The following is a 20,746-nucleotide window of genomic DNA, read 5'->3' on the forward strand; positions in this document are numbered from 1 at the left end:
GGTTGAAGTGCTTTGAGTCAGTGAGCCCTGGCTAAGTGCCCTGACTGAGCTCTCTGGAGCTCGGAGCTGAGGGTGCAGAAGAGAGGAGCAGAGAAGTGCCAGGGTGGTGGTCCTGGGGGCAGCCACTCTGGGGCCTGGGCACATGTGTAGCAGTTGTAGCTACAAGAAACAGAAAGTGAAAAGGTTTCCAAGTAAATCCACTCACTTCAGTCACCTACTCTGAAGCCATCTCTCGGCATGAATTCGAATCTGCTAGCTCTTGCTCAAGTATCCCTACAAAGCACCTAAACCAAGGCCACCAAGTCCCATGCTCTTTCCCGTCTTTCAGCGAAGTATTTACCTGAATTTCCCTTTACAATACTGCCATGGACGGGGAAGGGCTGAGAGCAGTTATTCTCAATCAAGGGGGATGACAGAAGTGGGTATCTGAGAAGACAAGGGGCCATATCAGATTCTCTGGGGAAAGGGTATGATTTGAAAATCTTTTAAATAATAATTATCATTATTTTATATACGGAAAACAAAAATGAAATCTGTTGCTTTCATAATACAAAGCAGGCACAAGTTAAAAACAGCTATGCTTCAGATTCCCACAAACTCTGGTGTGGTCAGAACAGAACGCTTGGGGCCTACTGCCTAGGTTTTCCTTTTTCAAAATTATTTTTAATCTATTTTTTTTCCTCAGGAAAAAAAAAAGCCTCAGTTAAGTGCTAATCTGCCTTAAATATATCTTATCGATACCAGCTGATCTTTTAAAAAAGAACTGTGTCTTCCATGTTCAGGGTTACACCCAGTACATGAGGGGACAGCGTCATGTGGGAGAATGTGATGGACCATCAGGGTCCACAGTGAAGACCCAAATGCAGGAATTTGGACTGTATACACCACACCAACAACTCTGGCATATGTTAATGTTGCAGACCAAGAGAAGAGCCTGGGTGGGATTTTTCCTGACCTGGTGAGGGGTGAGTTCAGCACCGGTGTTCACATCTACCAGCTGGAAGAACAAAGCAAAGTTCTGGTGGCTGTCTGCGATGAATGTGCCCTTGGCTTTCGCTGGGTAGGTCACCCTGAAAGACACATGTATACAGCAAGTCTTCAGAGAGGATTGGCAGATCTCTGAGAACAGAATAAAGAAGACAAACTGCACTTCATTGCCTAATCCTCCCTCTCCCACTGGAATACTTTCCCGCTGTGGATGGACACAAGGAGAGTAGCTGTCTGTGGCCGGAGGGCAAACCGCACTGAGAGAGCCAGGATGAGAAAAGCACAGTATAAACTCTCCTTGGGGTCTGGGGAAATGCTATGTATAGACACTCCAGGCTTTCACTTCAAGGACCTAAGGATGTCAGCGCCACCACGTCAGGCACCAGTGGGGCACACGCACACCAGGGCAGCGGAGAGCTGGGTGGGCAAGACAGCCAGGAGAAATCATCATGGCGCTGATGACGGCAGTTATGTGTGAGTGAGGCTGGGAGATGAGGGGGTAGGAGACGCAAAGCAAAGAAGGGCACTTATCCCTTTTTCTTTTTTTTTTTTTTTATGCTGTATTTTTTCCTGGACATGGTTTCAATCTATTTTCCTGCCTGAAAATGGGTTTTAAAAAGTCATTTTCTCAAAAGGCAGACTTGATGAAAAAGCTGTTCTTTTCACAGCTATCTCTTGGGGATGGCAGGGTAAGATGGCCAGGGGGAAAAACAAGCCAAATGGTTATAGAGCTCACACCTGGCTATATTATACACTTAGGCTTTATATTTACTTATGAGTAACACCAACTCTTCATCCTTACAGAGGATTAAACTTTGCAAAGCACCCTCACAGACATTACTTCAGTGGATTCTCAACAGTGCTCTCATCTCCAATGTCACTGAAAATAAGCCACAGGAAGGAAGCCCGGCCCCTTTCATAGGACTTAAAAGGAGTGAATGCTTAGCTTCTAGGCTCTGGCTAACATCTCTGGTCTTCATAATGGCCTTGAGGGTTCACTTTTCTTCTCTAGAGCCATAGCCACCTAGTTGAGTAAAGCTGGGGTCCGAAGTAAACCAGGGGTCTAGATGGGTCCCCCAAAAACAAGGATCTGGGAGAGGGCTGACAAACAGGCTTCATACAGTGCTCTGGCCCCCTCCGATCAACTGCCAATGGTTACCTAGAAGTTTGTGTTAAAAAAGATTCCAAGTTCAGCAGGAGCAAATGCTATGACTGATTAGTGATGCCTTCCACGAACTTGAGAAAGGAATTCACAGCCCCAGTACTAGGTATCTGCCATCTCAACTGTAAGGACCTGAAGCCTCCAACCAATTTCAGACCCACTGTGGGCCAAAGAGAGTTGTCATGAGGCCACTAAAAGCAGATTCAGGACTATGAAGATAAAGAGATTACACCAAAATGTAAACACACTACTTCCTTCGTTGACAAAGTCTCGTCCTTTTTTTAAAGATGCCATCTGAACTAAACAATGTGCTTGGTAGCACAGGTGACTTGGACTCCGATGTTCTATTCCATTGTGGATGGACCACCTGTATAGACAGCCCCCAAATCTGCCAGGATGCTGCTTGGCACCGTGCCAGCAAAACTGGAGCCTCTTTAATTGAGGGTGCAAGCTGGGTCACTGCTGACACAGAAATGGCATCTACGCGGGCTCAGTGCCTGGGCATGCTCCTCTCAGCACAAGCCTGGGCTCCCCCTGTGCGGAGAAGGCACCCCACCTACCGGGTGGTTTTGGGTGCAATGCTCTGATCCTTATCCACAGTGGAGAGATCAACATTTGTGATGCCAACTTCAGTGGAGATCTTGACTCGGAGCTAGAGACATATAAGAAAAACACCAGGAATTAACAGGCATATCCAAATTTTCCTCACAAAGATGATCCTAGGTTGGGAGTCTTCAATGATTTTAGTAAAGCTAACTCTGCCAGGTAGGATTTCCACCTCTCCTATCAACAAGGCTTAAAAGCAACTCCTTGATTCTTATCCTTTCTTCTCTTCTTTGGCTTTGGTTGGATGGTATATACTAAAAGAGGGGGAAAAAAATAGATTTTTTTTCATATGCTCTTTAAAATAAATAAGGGGGAAAACCTGCAAGCAGTAACCTTCAAATAATTCAAAACAACAAGTACTCAATTCTAAGGATGGCTACTGTTTGCTACGTGAAAGACACGGACTTTTTAAGAATGATTTCATTTAATCCTCACAACTCTCTAAGGTACTGCTATTTCAGATGAGGAAATTAAAGATTAAGAAGATGAAGCCACTCGCTCGGGTTTAGCTGGCTAGTAAGCCAGTGCCGGTATTCAAGCTCAGGCACTCAGACTCAGTGTCCATGCTCTTAGGCACCTTGCTATCCAGCTTCCAGCAACACTTAACTCTATGCCAAGCAGTACTGTAGGTCTGCCCAAAGACCTAAGACGCCATGGCCGTCATTTGCACCATTCACCAGGTACTTCTGAGTACATGGTAGAGTTGTACTTTCCTGACCCCCTGGAGTCAGGTGTGGCCATGTGACTTGCTTCTGGCCAACGAAATGTGAGACCCCTCAATGGAAGCTTTAAGAGTCAGTGTGTGATTTTCTCCTTTCCTCTGACATGGATATAGACAATGTGCAGAGAGAGGTTTGCTCCTTCAGCCTGGGTCCTGGAGTAAGGACAGCACGAAGCTGAGTCTCCAGCAGACACACTAAGATACCTAGCATGGGCAAAAAAGAAACTTCTGCTGTTCTTTTTTTTTTTTTTCTGAAGATTTTATTTATTTATTTGACAGAGAGACAGCCAGAGAAGGAACACAAGCAGGGGAGAGTGAGAGGGAGAAGCAGGCTCCCCACAAAGAAGGGAGCCCAAAGCGGGGGTCAATCTCAGGACCCTGGGATCATGACCCGAGCTAAAGGCAGACGCGTAACAACTGAACCCCCCAGATGCCCCGAAACTTCTGCTGTTCAAAGCTACTGAGACCTGGAGTTTGATAGAAGCACAAACCAGTCCATCTCGACTTTTAGTGTTTGAATTCTTTTTTTTTTATTTTTTTTATTTTTATTTATTTATTTGACAGAGAGATAGCCAGCGAGAGAGGGAACACAGCAGGGGAGTGAGAGAGGAAGAAGCAGACTCATAGTGGAGGAGCCTGACTTGGGCCTCGATCCCATAATGCCGGGATCACGCCCTGAGCGGAAGGCAGACGCTTAACGACTGCGCTACCCAGGCACCCCTGAATTCTTTTTTTTTTTTTTTTAAAGATTTTATTTATTTACTTGACAGAGATACAGCCAGCGAGAGAGGGAACACAGGCAGGGGGAGTAGGAGAGGAAGAAGCAGGCTCCCAGCTGAGGAGCCTGATGTGGGGCTCGATCCCATAACGCCGGGATCAAGCCCTGAGCCGAAGGCAGACGCTTATCGACTGCGCTACCCAGGCGCCCCTAGTGTTTGAATTCTATGCGTGCCTTGTAAATATTTTCACAAAGAGGAGCTAGCCAACACAATAAACAAGAACTTTTAAAAAACTAGATTAAAATAAATGTAAAATTCCAAGAGGCAGAAAACATTCTGAAAGACCATTCATGGGAAATTTTTTCTCTAAAATCTAAGTTTTAATGAGCAAATTATAAAAACCCAAGGCATTTCTTATGTGCAAACATATCCATAAGACTTCCAAATATTTAATAAGCTTGAATGTAATGCTTAAGGAAATCCTTGCCAAATCCACTGGTTTATAGTCTAAGTCAGGATCAAGGAATAGAGATAGAAGGCTGGGCAAATAACTGAGGACGGCTTTGGCATTTTGCTAAAATGCACTATCAAGGTGTGACAGCCTCAAATCAAGGGCAAAGAAGAAGAATTAAAAAGGGGGCGCCTGAGTGGCGCAGTCGTTAAGCATCTGCCTTCGGCTCAGGGCATGATCCCGGCATTATGGGATCGAGCCCCACATCAGGCTCCTCTGTTAGGAGACTGCTTCTTCCTCTCCCACTCTCCCTGCTTGTGTTCCCTCTCTCGCTGGCTGTCTCTCTCTCTGTCAAATAAATAAATAAAATCTTTAAAAAAAAAAAAAGAAGAAGAATTAAAAAGGCATAAAGATAGCTATCAAGTAATTTAATAGCCTTCTCTCCCATCTCATAATAACTATTTTGTGACAAGGGCCTCAATTATGTCAGACTGAATAGGGGTATTCTGTTTTACTTAAAAAACAACAAAACTGAAATGTAAAAGATTTATTACCAGAGTTTTGTTAGGATATTATTACCTCCTACTTTTGAATATACAGCCACCTATTGGCAGAATTATATTCAGCAGCACTGCCTGTCACTGAGTCTAGGCAACTGTATGAATCATGGTGGTAGGGAAGGGAAATAGACGGCCTTGAGGTTGAATAAATCCCCAAGGAAAGAGCTGGCAGGCTCTCCTTTGGCTCTTTGGGCTCTGTGCTGAGCAAACAGCTTCACAATTCATAGGGGGCTCAGAACCAGAGCAAACTCTGCTATATAAAACCCAATGTGAAGAGGCACTGGCACCCTCTGAAGAAAAACTAGAGTGGAAGATTCAAGCTAAGCAGCAGCCAAAGAGCTGTGATTAGGCTACTGATGTTTAGCAAGACACCCCACCAAGATCACTTTCCCTACTCCCCCCTAGAGGATCTGGAGCACCCAGGTGCAGGGGATATACACGGATGGCAAGATGCACTTCTCGTCCCAAAGGCCAAAGCTAAATTTTAACAAACCAGGCTGCTGCTTTAGCGGAGGGATGTTCCAAGTGCTACAAAAGCACAGGAGAAGGAACTGCGACCTAAGTCGGCCTGGGGTTAGCCCTTGGTCAGGGAGCGAGAAATTTGTAGCAGGAAGGCTCAGTGGTCCTTCAGTTGGGGCAGAGGTAGGAGTTTAGCAATATTCCATGCTATTGAAACAATCTGCCTTCACAGTTAACTACTCTGCAATCTTCATAAACATTAACCAGATAATTCCTTCTTCACTTCTTTGACTCATTCTCTTAATGGCTCACTCATTTAATTTGTAAATGTGATCTTCAAATCACTGTCCCACCTAAATGTCCATGAACAGGAGACTAGTTACATGACTACAGTATGAATTACTATGGAATAATTTCAAAAGACAAGGTAGATGTCTAGGGACAGATACAGAGGCATTCTCACCTACTTCTGAATACACAGCCATCCAATGACAGAATTATATTTAACAGCACTGTCTGTCATGGAATCTAGGCAACTGGGTGAATTATCGCAGGGGAGTGGCAGAGGCGTGAGGCCATCAAGTTGAAAAGACGCCCAAGGGGAAAGCTGGGAGCCTCTACTTTGTGACAAGAGCAAAGAATACAGCTGTTTATAGAATAATCCCTTTTGTGTAAACAAAAAAGGATATGCATACATTCATTAATATACATGCATCCTTCTTAAAATGTACACAGTTAGAAATGGATTCCTCTGAGGGGAGGAGCTGGATTGAAGGGATGAGATAAGGCTCTTACATTTCATTATATACCTTTTTGCACTTTGACATTTTTTAAACTACATGCACATTTTACTCCTTTTTTGAAAAAATAGGGATTATCTGAGCAATGAGACTGTGTGCCATATACTTTGTTCTTTATAAACACTTGTATTAAAAAGCACCACCCAATAAATATGATTTTAAAAATAATACTCTTCCTTTCTGTAGACGGGTATATACAGACAGATTAAAGATTTGTGTAAGGCTCTGCAATGTATCCTCATTGTAACAACAGAAAAGTCATCCACTTTCTGGGTTTTTACTTAAAATCCTAACTATAAACTTTCAACAATAACATGGTCGCTAAGGTCTGCTAATCAAGACTCAACTGTGTTTTGTTCTAAAGACATCATGAGCATTCCCAGACAATCCAGACACATGGATGACAAAGGGGCAAATTGCAGTGAACTCAAGTCATTTTGGGTTTGCTCTCAGCCCTAATTCTAAAAGGCTCCCTATGTTAAAGGTTTCTTTGTTGCAGAGAAACACTGTAGGGCTGTTCTTGAATAGGGAACAGTTTAAAACAAGTCCTTCTGTTCCTAAAATCTTACTACAAATGGGTCTCTGGAAACACTGAAAAGAAAAGCGTTTTTATGCTACCCTTTTAAAGCAAATTGAGAAATAAAAATTATTGTAACTTTTTTCAAAGCCATGTTGTAAAGAATTCAGAGTAGGATCCCTATGGGTTAGCTGCTTCTACTTTCACACTAACACTTCAGGATTAGTTTTTATAATAGGAAAGGGACTTGTTTAGCCACTTTAAATGCAGCTAAGCCTGCTTTACACTGAATCATACTAGTCCTTTCTTTGCCTGTGCTGCATACCGCATACACCTCAAAAAATGTTTTAACACCAGGAAATGCAGTCTTTCTGCTGAGAGTAATAACCCCCCTGTTTAGCTCATTACTGTCAAAAATGATGGTGCATTAGGGGCAATTAATGCTAATGACAGCTTCGAAAACCCATGTTTCCCCTGACAGCAAGTCCAATGTCAATGAGTGCTATTACAGGCCTTCCACACCAAACCACCGTTAACGCAATCTGACCAATGTCAAGCATCTATCAGGAGAGTAAACAGGACCTGCTGACCCACTCTGAGGCTCTAAGTGTGACTATTACTGAAATTACAAAGTAAAGTCGCATATGTGACAGAGGTCAGAACACACACACACACTCTCTCTCTCTCTCACGAATAAAGCTAACATAATGAAGAAGGAGAGATTTTGTAATGCTTACTTCACCACCGGGAAGGAAAGGACAGCAATGGCCTCAGGTGGGGCTTATAACCATTGCAAGAATAATAGTTATTAGCCATTTCTGCTACTTTGCACTTCGATAATTTTTCCAACAATCACAGAAACATTTGGACAAACACCAGATTTGAAGTTTACAAAAAGCCAAGCTGTTACAGTAACCAAGACAGCATAGCATTGGTATAAGGATAAAAATACAGATTAATGGAATACAACTGCAAGCCTAGAAACTAACCCTTGCCTTTATGGTCAACTGATTTTTGATGCCAAGACAATTCAACAGGGAAAGAATGGTTTTCCACAAAAGGTGCCGGGATTTCCGTATGCAAAAACTGGATTTCCTTTTTTTTTTTTTTTAAAGATTTTATTTATTTATTCGAGAGAGAGAGAGACAGCCAGCGAGAGAGGGAACACAAGCAGGGGGAGTGGGAGAGGAAGGCAGGCTCATAGTGGAGGAGCCTGATGTGGGGCTCGATCCCAGAACGCTGGGATCACGCCCTGAGCCGAAGGCAGACGCTTAGCGACTGCGCCACCCAGGCACCCCAGCATAGGACGTTTTAAAGAAACAAAAAGCACAAACGATCTAGGCAAAAACGCTTTTAAATTAGGCTTCACTGAAAATAACTTTTGTGCATCAAACGATGCCATCAAGCAACACTGGGAGAAGATAGCTGATGCTTATACTAACTACAGGTTAGTTTCCAGAACATAAACAGTTCCTAAAACTCAATAATAAAAAGACTAACAAAGCAAAAGAAAAACAGATGAAAGACAGACAACAATTCACAAAAAACCCAAAAGCCAAAAAACACAAGAAAAAAATGCTCAATCTCACTAGTAACCAGGGAAAAACTTTAAAACAAGGCACCATTTTGGAGTGCCCAGCTAGCTCAGTTGGTGGAACGTGGGACTCTTGATCTCAGGGTCATGAGTTTGAGCCCCACACTGGGGGTAGACATTACTAAAAAAATAAATAAAAAGAAAAAAAAAAAGACACCATTTCATATCCATCAAATTACCAAAAATTCGTAATACCAAATATTGGTAAGAATATGAGGAGAAGAGGGGCGCCTGGGTGGCACAGTGGCACAGTGGTTAGGCATCTGCCTTCGGCTCAGGGTGTGATCCCGGCGTTGTGGGATCGAGCCCCACATCAGGCTCTTCTGCTATGAGCCTGCTTCTTCCTCTCCCACTCCCCCTGCTTGTGTTCTCTCTCTCACTGGCTGTCTCTATCTCTGTAGAATAAATAAATAAAATCTTAAAAAAAATAATAATAATATGAGGAGAAGAGGTGCCTAGGAGGCTCAGTCAGTAAAGCGTCTGCCTTCAGCTCAGGTCATGATCTCAGGGTCATGAGATCGAGACCCTGTCGGGCTCCATGCTCAGCAGGACCTCTGCTTGAGATTCTCTCTCCCTCTGCCTCTCCCCCACTCATACTGTCTCTCTCTCTCTCTCTCTCTCTCAAATAAATAAATAAATCTTAAGGGAAAAATGTTAGCAAGAATATGAGAAGAAGAGCAATTTGGCAATACCTAATAAAGCTGGGAGTTAAGTGCAACCTACGATCCCACAACTTCCCTCTAGATAAACAAACAAAATGTGCACAAGGAAACATGTGCTAAGATGTTCATAGCCTCATTGTTTGTAATAGTGGAAATCTGAATGTCCAACAGGAAAACAAATTAATAAAAAATCTGATTCATTCATAAAAAGAAGACAATTTCATGACAATTATCCATAGGATGCATATAGTTCTAGTTCTACAGGCATAAATGGGGCTGTCATAAAATTAATACCGAATGAGAAAAAGCAAATTGAAAAGGATGTATATAATGTAATGTACAAATTTTGAGAAGACGCAAATCAATGCATTCTATTGTTTAAAAATATGTACATGTGCAGCAGAAATATAGAAATATCTTACCAAAAAAGATGTGTGTGGGGGTAGAACAAATATATCAAAATGTTAAAGTGAGAAGGAGATGAATGGCTGATAGATACACAAGGATTCGTTAAATTATTTTCTGTTCTTTTCTGTATATTTGAAATAGTCCATACAAAAAAAATAAAATAAAAATCAAGTTCTATGGGAGCACAGATGAAGGAGCAGCACCTGAACTAGACCTTCCAGGATGAGCAGTTGAGCGTATGAGCAAGGGAGGGGAAGAGCCTTTCTTATGGTGGGAAGCAAGGGTTGAGATCCAAAGACATGTGCACATAAAGTATATCTGAGGGCCAGTATGCGGTCAAGAGCAGCTAGCACTCCGGGGACAGGGACGGACCCCCACGGAAGCATGTGACCTCCTAAGCCATTCTCAAGAGTGTAGACCTCACTCACAGGTAATAGGGAACCAAAGAAATGTTTAACCTGGGGAACAATGTGATTTTATCATTCTAGCAGCACTTAGGGAAAATTAAATGGAAGGGGCAGAAACTGAAGACAATGTAACTACAGTTGACCCTTGAACAATGGGGTGTGGGGAGTGACAACTCCCACCCAGTGCAGCTGATAATCCATGTATAACTTTGGACTCCCCCAAACCTTAACTACTAATAGCCTACTGTTGACCAGAAGCCTTACTGATAACATAGCTGATAAAAACTTATCCTGTATGTTATACATATCGTATACTATATTCTTACAATAAAGCTAGACCTAATAAAATGTCATTAAGAAAACCCTAAGAGGGGTGCCTGGATGGCTTAGTCGGTTAAGCGTCTGCCTTCGGCTCAGGTCATGATCCTAGGGTCCTGGGATCACGCCCTACATCAGGCTCCCTGCTCAGTGGAGAGCCTGCTTATCCCTCTCTCTCTGCTTGTGTGTGCTCACTCTCTCTCTCTGTGTCAAGTAAATAAAATCTTACAAAAAAAAAAGAAAGAAAACCATAAGAAAGAAAATACATTTACAGTACCGTACTGTATTTGTCAAAAATAACCACATGTAAGTGGACCTGTGCAGTTCAAACCCTCGTTGTACAAGGGTCAGCTATAGTTACGAGTCCTGATAGAGAATACAGGGCTCTACCCAAGTGGGAATACAGGGACTGAAGAACAAAGGGCTCATGCAAAAGCCATCGAAAGGTGGAATCAACAGGACTTGGTGACTGACTGAAAGTCAGAGGTGAAAAGAAAGAAGAGGTTAAGAACGACTGTGTCCTGGGGCGCCTGGGTGGCTCACTGCCTTCAGCTCAGGTCATGATCTCAGGGTCCTAGGATTAAGCCCTGTGTTAGGCTCCTTGCTCAGCAGGGAGCCTGCTTTTCTGTCTCCCTCTGCCCCACCACCCCCTGCTCATGCTCTAATAAATAAATAAAAACCTTAAAAAAAAAGAAAAAAACAACTGTGTACTATGGGTACGGCACTTAAACTAGGTATGCTGTTAATAAGACTGTAAAGGAAGAAGGAAGAAAAGGTTTCAGGCAAAAAAATTTTTTAAAAAGAAAGAATGAAAGAAAGAAAAGTCTGCCTTTGCAAATAAGCACCCTTAATGAGGGAAGCTAAAATTTAAAGAATCTAGATTTTAAAGGTTCAAGGTGCACACTACAATAGTTTCTATCCAAATTTTGTGTTAGTGAATGGACTAGGATCGGATGTCTCATGCCCAAAAAGGTCAGACATGAGGTAGAGAAAAGGCAGAGATGAGAGTTCCAGAAAATATCTTTCTTTCCGACAAACTTTAAATATAAGTTTAATCTACCTACATTAAGTAATGCCCCACTTTTGAAAAGGTCAAACTTTCTAGCTGCCGTGTCCTTTCATTAAAAAAAAAGTGAGTGTCATAGGAGCCAACTTGAGGAGCTTTCTAAAGGTCAAATCTGTGATAATGTGAGCAACAAAATAAATGATGATAGTAAAGGATCATAACCTACAGAGTAAAATAAATTTCCATGAGCCCAAAGTGTTATAAATAATTGAATAAATAAATAAATGAAGACAGGGTTGGGAGAGGGATAGCTTTTTCTTACAGAATTCTAATTAATAAATGCAGAAAGAGTGAAAGAAGAGAAAATCACCTTTTGGCAGTCAACCTGTTAATAACAGTTGCAGGCAAGATCATCAGGATATTTGCAGACTCAATTACAAAGCAGAAAACAGCAACCTTATAGTGGAGAAACCTAGCAGACACCACCTAATCAAGTGATCAAGGCTAACATCACCAGCAAGGAGACATATCAACATCATTTACCTCCTAAGAAGATGCACTGAGAGGGACAGAGCATCACTTTTGGAGTATTCTTGCAAAAAAATGCATGGCCTGAATTTAATTTTGAGGAAACTCAAAACCCAAAGTGAGGGACATTCTATAAGCTAAACAGAGAATACTTCAAAAGTGTCAAGGTCATGAAAGAAACTATACTACAAATGAGAGGAGGAGAAAGGGACATGTGACCCGAGGTTGAATCCCAGATCAGAATAGGGACATTAGTAGGATAACTAGGTGAAATTTGAGAGAGGAGTTAAGATGGCGGAGGAGTAGGGGACCCCTTTTTCAGCCGGTCCCCTGAGTCGAGCTGGGTAGGTACCAGACCAGCCTGAACATCCAAGGAATCAGCCTGAGACACAGGAAGATACATCTGGATCTCTACAAATGAACATCTCCAGCGCTGTGAAACCGCGCACAGATATCGAAAGATAAACGGAAGGGGGAGGGAGCCGCTGCGTTTGGGCTCCGGGAAGCGGTAGCCGCCTGCACGGGGGAGCAGGCGGACTTGCGGACGGCACCCGCGAGACAGCAGACTGAGACTGTGAGCTGGGAGCGCTTGGGGGCGGCTGGCGGTGTTAGAAACACAAAGGACAGAGATGCGCCGGCCCTGGAAGTGAGGGCTGGGACGCCGGATGTGGGGCGCACATCCAGGTACGCTGCAGGGTTGAGCAGCACCAACAGTAACAGAGTTAAAGTGGCCAGAACATCAGTGGAGAACGGTCTGCGATCCCTCTGTTCTGTGACAGAGGCTGAGATTCGGCCGCTGCTGCTCTGACTCTCAGAAGAGGCACAGCAAACAGCCAGGGAAAGCCGCCGGAGAACAAAAGCCTGAAAATAACGGCTCACAGCGTGCCCATCTCCATTCCCCCTCACAGGGGACACAGAGACTCTACCCAAACAGGGTTGCCTGAATCGGCGCGGCAGGCCCCTCCCCCAGAAGGCAGCCTGAAAAATCAAGAAGCCCACATCCCTGGGCGCCTGGGTGGTGCAGTCATTAAGCGCCAGTCTTCGGCTTAGGGAGTANGCAGGCTGAAAAATCAAGAAGCCCACAACCCGGAGCGCCTGAGTGGCGCAGTCACCAAGCACCTGTCTTCGGATTAGGGTGTGTTTACAACGTTCCGGAAAGGAGTCCCTCATCGGGCTCCTCCGCTGGGAGCCTGCTTCTTCCTCTCCCACTCCCCTGCTTGTGTGCCCTCTCTCACTGGTTGTCTCTCTGCCACATAAATAAATAAAATCTTTAAAGAAGCAGCCCACATCCCTAAGATCCCTATAAAACAAGGGGCATGGCCTGGGACCCAGTCAATAATTTGGGCTCTGGACAACCCCACAACCTCTCCTCATCAGAATGACGAGAAGGAGAAGTCCCCCCCAGCAAAGAAAAGATAATGAGTCTGTGGCCTCTGCCACAGAATTGGCCTCGGCCACAGAATTAATACATATGGATGTATCCCAATTATCAGAAATGGAATTCAGAGCAACAATGGTCAAGATGATGAGTAAACTTGAAAAAAGCATCAGAGAAAGCGTTGCTGAGAATATAGAATCCCTAAGGGCAGAAATGAGAGCGAATCTGACAGAAATTAAAAATTCTATGAGCCAAATGCAGTCAAAACTAGAGGCTCTGACGGCCAGGGTCACCGAGGCAGAGGAACGCGTTAGCGAATTGGAGGATGGGTTAGTAGAAGAAAAAACGAAAATAGAAGCTGGTCTTAAAAAAATCCACGCCCACGAATGTAGATTACGGGAGATTACTGACTCTATGAAACGATCCAATGTCAGAATCATCGGCATCCCTGAAGGGGTGGAGAAAAACAGAGGTCTAGAAGAGATATTTGAACAAATTGTAGCTGAAAACTTCCCTAATCTAGCAAGGGAAACAAGCATTCGTGTCCAAGAGGCAGAGAGGACCCCATCCAAGCTCAACCAGGACAAACCTACGCCACGGCATGTCATAGTGCAATTCGCAAATATTAGATCCAAGGATACAGTATTGAAAGCGGCCAGGGCAAAGAAATTTCTCACGTACCAAGGCAAAGGTATCAGGATTACGTCAGACCTGTCTACAGAGACCTGGAATGAGAGAAAGGCTTGGGGGGGCATTTTTAAAGCTCTTTCAGAGAAAAACATGCAGCCAAGGATCCTTTATCCAGCAAAGCTGTCATTCAGAATTGATGGAGAAATAAAGACGTTCCAAAATCGCCAATCATTAACCAATTTCGTAACCACGAAACCAGCCCTACAGGAGATATTAAGGGGGGCTCTATAAAGGTAAAAAGGCCCCAAGAGTGATACAGAGCAGCAAGTCACAACCGATACAAAGACTTTAAAGAGAAATGGCATCATTAAAATCATATCTGTCAATAATCTCTATCAATCTAAATGGCTTAAACTCTCCCATAAAACGCCACAGGGTTGCAGATTGGATAAAAAGACATGACCCATCCATTTGCTGTCTACAAGAGACTCATTTTGAACCCAAAGATGCATTCAGACTTAGAGTAAGGGGATGGAGTACCATCTTCCACGCAAATGGACCTCAAAAGAAAGCTGGAGTAGCAATTCTCATATCAGATAGACTGGATTTTAAACTAGAGGCCATAGAGAGAGATACAGAAGGGCACTATATTATTCTTAAAGGAAGTATTCAACAAGTGGATATGACAATTATTAATATATATGCCCCCAACAGGGGAGCAGCAAGATACACAAGCCAACTCTTAACCAAAATAAAGAGACATATAGATAAGAACACAGTAATAGTAGGGGACCTCAACACCCCACTATCAGAAATAGACAGAACACCCTGGCAAAAACTAAGCAAAGAATCAAAGGCTTTGAATGCCATACTCGACGAGTTGGACCTCATAGATATATATAGAACACTACACCCCAGAACCAAAGAATACTCATTCTATTCAAATGCCCATGGAACATTCTCAAGAATAGATCATGCTCTGGGACACAAAACAGGTCTCAGCCAATACCAAAAGATTGAAATTATCCCCTGCATATTCTCAGACCACAACGCTCTGAAATTGGAACTCAACCACAAGGAAAAACCTGGAAGAAACTCAAACACTTGGAGGCTAAGAACCATCCTGCTCAAGAATGACTCGATAAACCAGGAAATCAAAAAACAAATTAAACAATTTATGGAGACCAACGAGAATGAATACACAACGGTCCAAAACCTATGGGATACTGCAAAGGCAGTCCTAAGGGGGAAATACATAGCCATCCAAGCCTCACTCAAAAGAATAGAAAAATCTAAAATGCAGTTTCTATATTCTCACCTCAAGAAACTGGAACAGCAACAGAGGGACAGGCCTAACCCACTGACAAGGAAGGAGTTGACCAAGATTAGAGCAGAAATCAATGAATTAGAGACCAGAACCACAGTAGAGCAGATCAACAGGACTAGAAGCTGGTTCTTTGAGAGAATCCATAAAATTGATAGACCACTGGCAAAACTTGTCCAAAAACAAAGAGAAAGGACTGAGATTATTAAAATTATGACTGAAAAGGGAGAGGTCACGACCAGCACCATTGAAATTGCAAGGATTATTAGAAACTTTTATCAACAGCTATATGCCAAAAAACTAAACAATCTGGAAGAGATGGAGGCCTTCCTGGAAACCTATAAACTACCAAGACTGAAACAGGAAGAAATAGATTTCTTAAATAGGCCAATTAACTATGAAGAAATTGAGTCAGTGATAAACAACCTTCCAAATAATAAAACTCCAGGCCCAGACGGTTTTCCTGGGGAATTCTACCAAACATTCAAAGAAGAAATAATACCTATTCTCCTAAAGCTATTTCAAAAAATAGAAACAGAAGGAAAGCTACCAAACTCATTCTATGAGGCTAATATTACCTTGATCCCCAAACCAGGCAAAGACCCCCTCAAAAAGGAGAATTACAGACCGATTTCTCTAATGAATATGGATGCCAAAATCCTCAACAAGATCCTTGCTAATAGAATCCAACAGTACATTAAAAGGATTATCCATCATGACCAAGTGGGATTCATACCTGGGATGCAAGCATGGTTCAACACTCGCAAATCAATCAATGTGATACATCATATCAACAAGAAAAGACTCAAGAACCATATGATCCTCTCAATTGATGCAGAAAAAGCATTTGACAAAATACAGCATCCTTTCCTGATTAAAACCCTTCAGAGTGTAGGAATAGAGGGTACATTTCTCAATCTCATAAAAGCCATCTATGAAAAGCCTACTGCAAGCATTATTCTCAATGGGGAAAAGCTGGAAGCCTTTCCCTTAAGATCAGGAACACGACAAGGATGCCCACTCTCGCCACTATTATTCAACATAGTACTAGAAGTCCTTGCAACAGCAATCAGAAGACAAAAAGGGATCAAAGGTATCCAAATCGGCAAAGAAGAAGTCAAACTGTCTCTCTTTGCAGATGACATGATACTCTATATGGAAAACCCAAAGGAATCCACTCCCAAACTATTAGAAGTTATAGAACAATTCAGTAAGGTGGCAGGATACAAAATCAATGCCCAGAAATCAGTTGCATTTCTATACACGAATAACGAGACTGAAGAAAGAGAAATTAGGGAATCCATCCCATTTACAATAACACCAAAAACCATGCGTTACCTTGGAATTAACTTAACCAGAGACGTAAAGGACCTATATGCTAGAAACTATAGATCACTTTTGAAAGATATTGAGGAAGACATAAAAAGATGGAAAAATATTCCATGCTCATGGATTGGAAGAATTAACATAGTTAAAATGTCCATACTACCCAGAGCAATCTACACTTTCAATGCTATCCCGATCAAAATACCGAGGACATTTTTCAAAGAACTGGAACAAATAGTCCTTAAATTTGTATGGAACCAGAAAAGGCCCCGAATCTCCAAGGAACTGTTGAAAAGGAAAAACAAAGCTGGGGGCATCACAATGCCGGATTTCGAGCTGTACTACAAAGCTGTGATCACAAAGACAGCATGGTACTGGCACAAAAACAGACACATCGACCAATGGAACAGAATAGAGAACCCAGAAATGGACCCTCGGCTCTTTGGGCAACTAATCTTTGATAAAGCAGGAAAAAACATCCGGTGGAAAAAAGACAGTCTCTTCAATAAATGGTGCTGGGAAAATTGGACAGCTACATGCAAAAGAATGAAACTTGACCACTCTCTCACACCATACACAAAAATAAACTCCAAATGGATGAAAGACCTCAATGTGAGACAGGAATCCATCAAAATTCTAGAGGAGAACATAGGCAACAACTTCTATGACATCGGCCAGAGCAACCTTTTTCACGACACATCTCCAAAGGCAAGAGAAATAAAAGATAAAATGAACTTATGGGACTTTATCAGGATAAAGAGCTTCTGCACAGCCAAGGAAACAGTCAAAAAAACTAAGAGACAGCCCACGGAATGGGAGAATATATTTGCAAAGGACACCACAGATAAAGGACTGGTATCCAAGATCTACAAAGAACTTCTCAAACTCAATACACGAGAAACAAATAAACAAATCATAAAATGGGCAGAAGATATGAACAGACACTTTTCCAATGAAGACATACAAATGGCTAACAGACACATGAAAAAATGTTCAAAATCATTAGCCATCAGGGAAATTCAAATCAAAACCACACTGAGATACCACCTTACGCCAGTTAGAATGGCAAAGATAGACAAGGCAAGAAACAACAATTGTTGGAGAGGATGTGGAGAAAGGGGATCCCTCCTACATTGTTGGTGGGAATGCAAGTTGGTACAGCCACTCTGGAAAACAGTGTGGAGGTCCCTTAAAAAGTTAAAAATTGAACTACCCTATGACCCAGCCATTGCACTACTGGGTGTTTACCCCAAAGATACAGACGTAGTAAAGAGAAGGGCCATATGCACCCCAATGTTCATAGCTGCATTGTCCACAATAGCCAAATCATGGAAGGAGCCGAGATGCCCTTCAACAGATGACTGGATTAAGAAGCTGTGGTCCATATATACAATGGAATATTACTCAGCTATCAGAAAGAACGAATTCTCAACATTTGCTGCAACATGGACGGCACTGGAGGAGATAATGCTAAGTGAAATAAGTCAAGCAGAGAAAGACAATTATCATATGATTTCTCTCATCTATGGAACATAAGAACTAGGATGATCGGTAGGGGAAGAAAGGGATAAAGAAAGGGGGGTAATCAGAAGGCGGAATGAAACATGAGAGACTATGGACTATGAGAAACAAACTGAGGGCCTCAGAGGGGAGGGGGGTGGGGGAATGGGATAGACCGGTGATGGGTAGTAAGGAGGGGACATATTGCATGGTGCACTGGGTGTTATACGCAACTAATGAATCATTGAACTTCACATCGGAAACCGGGGATGTACTGTATGGTGACTAACGTAATATAATAAAAAACCATTAAAAAAAAAAAAAAACTAGTGAAATTTGAATTAAAGTTTATAGATCAGTTAATAGTATTGCATCAGTGCTAAATTCCTGGGTCTGATAATTATATAACAGTTATATAAGACATTAACATTTGGGGAACTGGGTAAAGCCCATTCTTTATACTACAATGCTTGGTTAAGTCCATTTCCACAAAGCAACAGATAAATGAGGTATAGTTTTCCATCCTTAAATCCTAAAAACACAGGGCGCCTCATGGCTCAGTTGGTTAAGCTTCTGCCTTCGGTTCAGGTCATGGTCTCAGGGTCCTGGGATTGAGCCCGGCGTTGGGCTCTCTGCTCACGGGGAGTCTGCTTCTCCCTTTCCCTCTGTATGCTTGCTCTTTCTCTCTTGCTCTCAAAAATAAATAAATAAAAGATCTTAAAAAAAAAAAAGTTTAAAAACATACATTAAAAAATACCTAAAAACTCCATTACTTTACACAGAAATTCTTCATACCATTTTTTGCAACTTAAGATCAAAATTATTTCAGGGGCGCCTGGGTGGCACAGCGGTTGGGCGTCTGCCTTCAGCTCAGGGCGTGATCCCGGCGTTGTGGGATCGAGCCCCATATCAGGCTCTTCCGCTATGAGCCTGCTTCTTCCTCTCCCACTCCCCCTGCTTGTGTTTCCTCTCTCCCTGGCTGTCTCTATCTCTGTCAAATAAATAAATAAATCTTAAAAAAAAAAAAAATTATTTCAAAATGAAAAAAATGAAAAAGTTTTATTAAAAAAAGAAAAACGAGGGGTGCCTGGCTGACTCAGTTGGTGGAGCCTGTGACTCAATCTCGGGGTCATGAGTTTGAGCCTCATGTAGGGCATAAGATTTACTTAAAAAAATAAAGATTAAAATAAATTCTTAAAAAAGAGAAAAAAAATGAGTGGAAAATGACACCTGAATAGTGAAGAAAAGAGTTCTCCCAAACTGCATATATTTATTCAGCAAAGGCACAGGACCACTCCAAGTTCCCTTCATCCAACAGAACGCACAATAATTAAGGAGATACAGCGAAGACACGATGGCAAAAGCACTGAGAAATGACAGCTGAAGGGAGTAATAGCATAAAAAGGCCACCTGCTGGAGCTGCACACAGCCCTGCAGCCTCTATGCAGGCCGTATATTTGCCAGAGCACGCTAACTAAACTGACACTGGGCAGGGAATCCACCCAAGCACAGGCTAGATGACCTTGGACAAGCTACTCCACCCCTTTGAGCCTCTTCTGTGCAATGAAGATGGCTCCATCTGTGTCTGAGGGTTGTTGTAAGACAAAAATAATGTAAGCAAAAGCTCACAGAACTAGGCTTCTCATGTCAAAGGCCTTCAATAAAGGGTTCATACTGATGATCCTAATTCAGAATAAGAAATGGTTAAACCATATCCCATAGTTTAAGAAAGTAGGAAAACATGTAATTCATCTTAAATAAACTTCTATGAAAAAGGTTAAAATGAAAGCCTGAAAGGGTATACTCCAATTAGCTGGGAAAACCACTAACGTGAGATACCTCACTCCCCAAGCATCAGATAAATGAGGCGTACGTTGCCATCCTTAAAACCACTTTGGATCTTCAACACAATTCATTACGAAACTTAGTCATTTTGGGGCAACCCTCTAGGGTCCCCTCCCTCCTCGGGAGTTTTGTACTATCACTTTGCTATCACTCAATAAACTTTGCTTTTTTGCTCACCAGAAAAAAAAAGAAAGAAAAAGAAACTTACTGATTTTCTTTTGTACTTGCCCAGACAGCCTCACTACAATATGTCACTGGATGCTTTTCCTCACCTAATTAGCATCAGGCACTTATCTATCAAGCAAGACCTACCACACAAAACATCATAATAAGCTTACATCTTGGTGAAATTATGGGTGACTTTTATCTTTTCTATTTCCTAAATGTTATGTGAAATACTGATACTAAATCATAATACAAAATGAATAATTTACAAATAGAACTCACTATGATCAAGTTCTTGGCGAAGCATAGTTTAAATCTACCCTTCTCTTAACATATTCACATTAACTTGGTTGTAAAATGAAGTCAATATACCGGACAATTAATGCTGTGTGACTACTTGGTCATTTCCTTGGATTCAAGGGGGATGAGAAGAAAAGCACTTACCTCGACACTATTTGCAATATAACGGTTGTCACCTTCAACTTTGACAAAGAAGTCATAATAACCACTGGAAAATTTGACATTCATGAAGTTTAGTTCAAAAACATCCCTGTTAAGAATGACGGCAGGGTTAGCAAGAGCTCACATAGCACAGTCATGAAGGTAACAAATGGACCATGCGTGGCCCTCCTTGAGACAAGCCAAGGCTATACCACATCTTCACCTTTCCACT

General features: G+C 42.3%; 1 protein-coding gene across 2 annotated transcripts in view; it reads right to left on the bottom strand.

The window, feature by feature from the left end:
* Positions 1 to 20,746, bottom strand: part of RPN2 (ribophorin II) — a 60,746-nt gene that overhangs the window by 13,438 nt on the left and 26,562 nt on the right. For both annotated transcript variants that reach the window (XM_034641876.1, XM_002915156.4), the window contains exons 9-11: positions 20,518 to 20,623; positions 2,710 to 2,801; positions 956 to 1,070 (exon numbers count right to left, since the gene is read on the bottom strand). In XM_034641876.1, the coding sequence (XP_034497767.1) occupies positions 956 to 1,070; positions 2,710 to 2,801; positions 20,518 to 20,623 (313 nt within the window). The remainder of the gene's footprint in view (positions 1 to 955; positions 1,071 to 2,709; positions 2,802 to 20,517; positions 20,624 to 20,746) is intronic.

Source organism: Ailuropoda melanoleuca, chromosome 13 (assembly GCF_002007445.2).
Source record: "Ailuropoda melanoleuca isolate Jingjing chromosome 13, ASM200744v2, whole genome shotgun sequence".
NCBI lineage: Eukaryota > Metazoa > Chordata > Mammalia > Carnivora > Ursidae > Ailuropoda > Ailuropoda melanoleuca.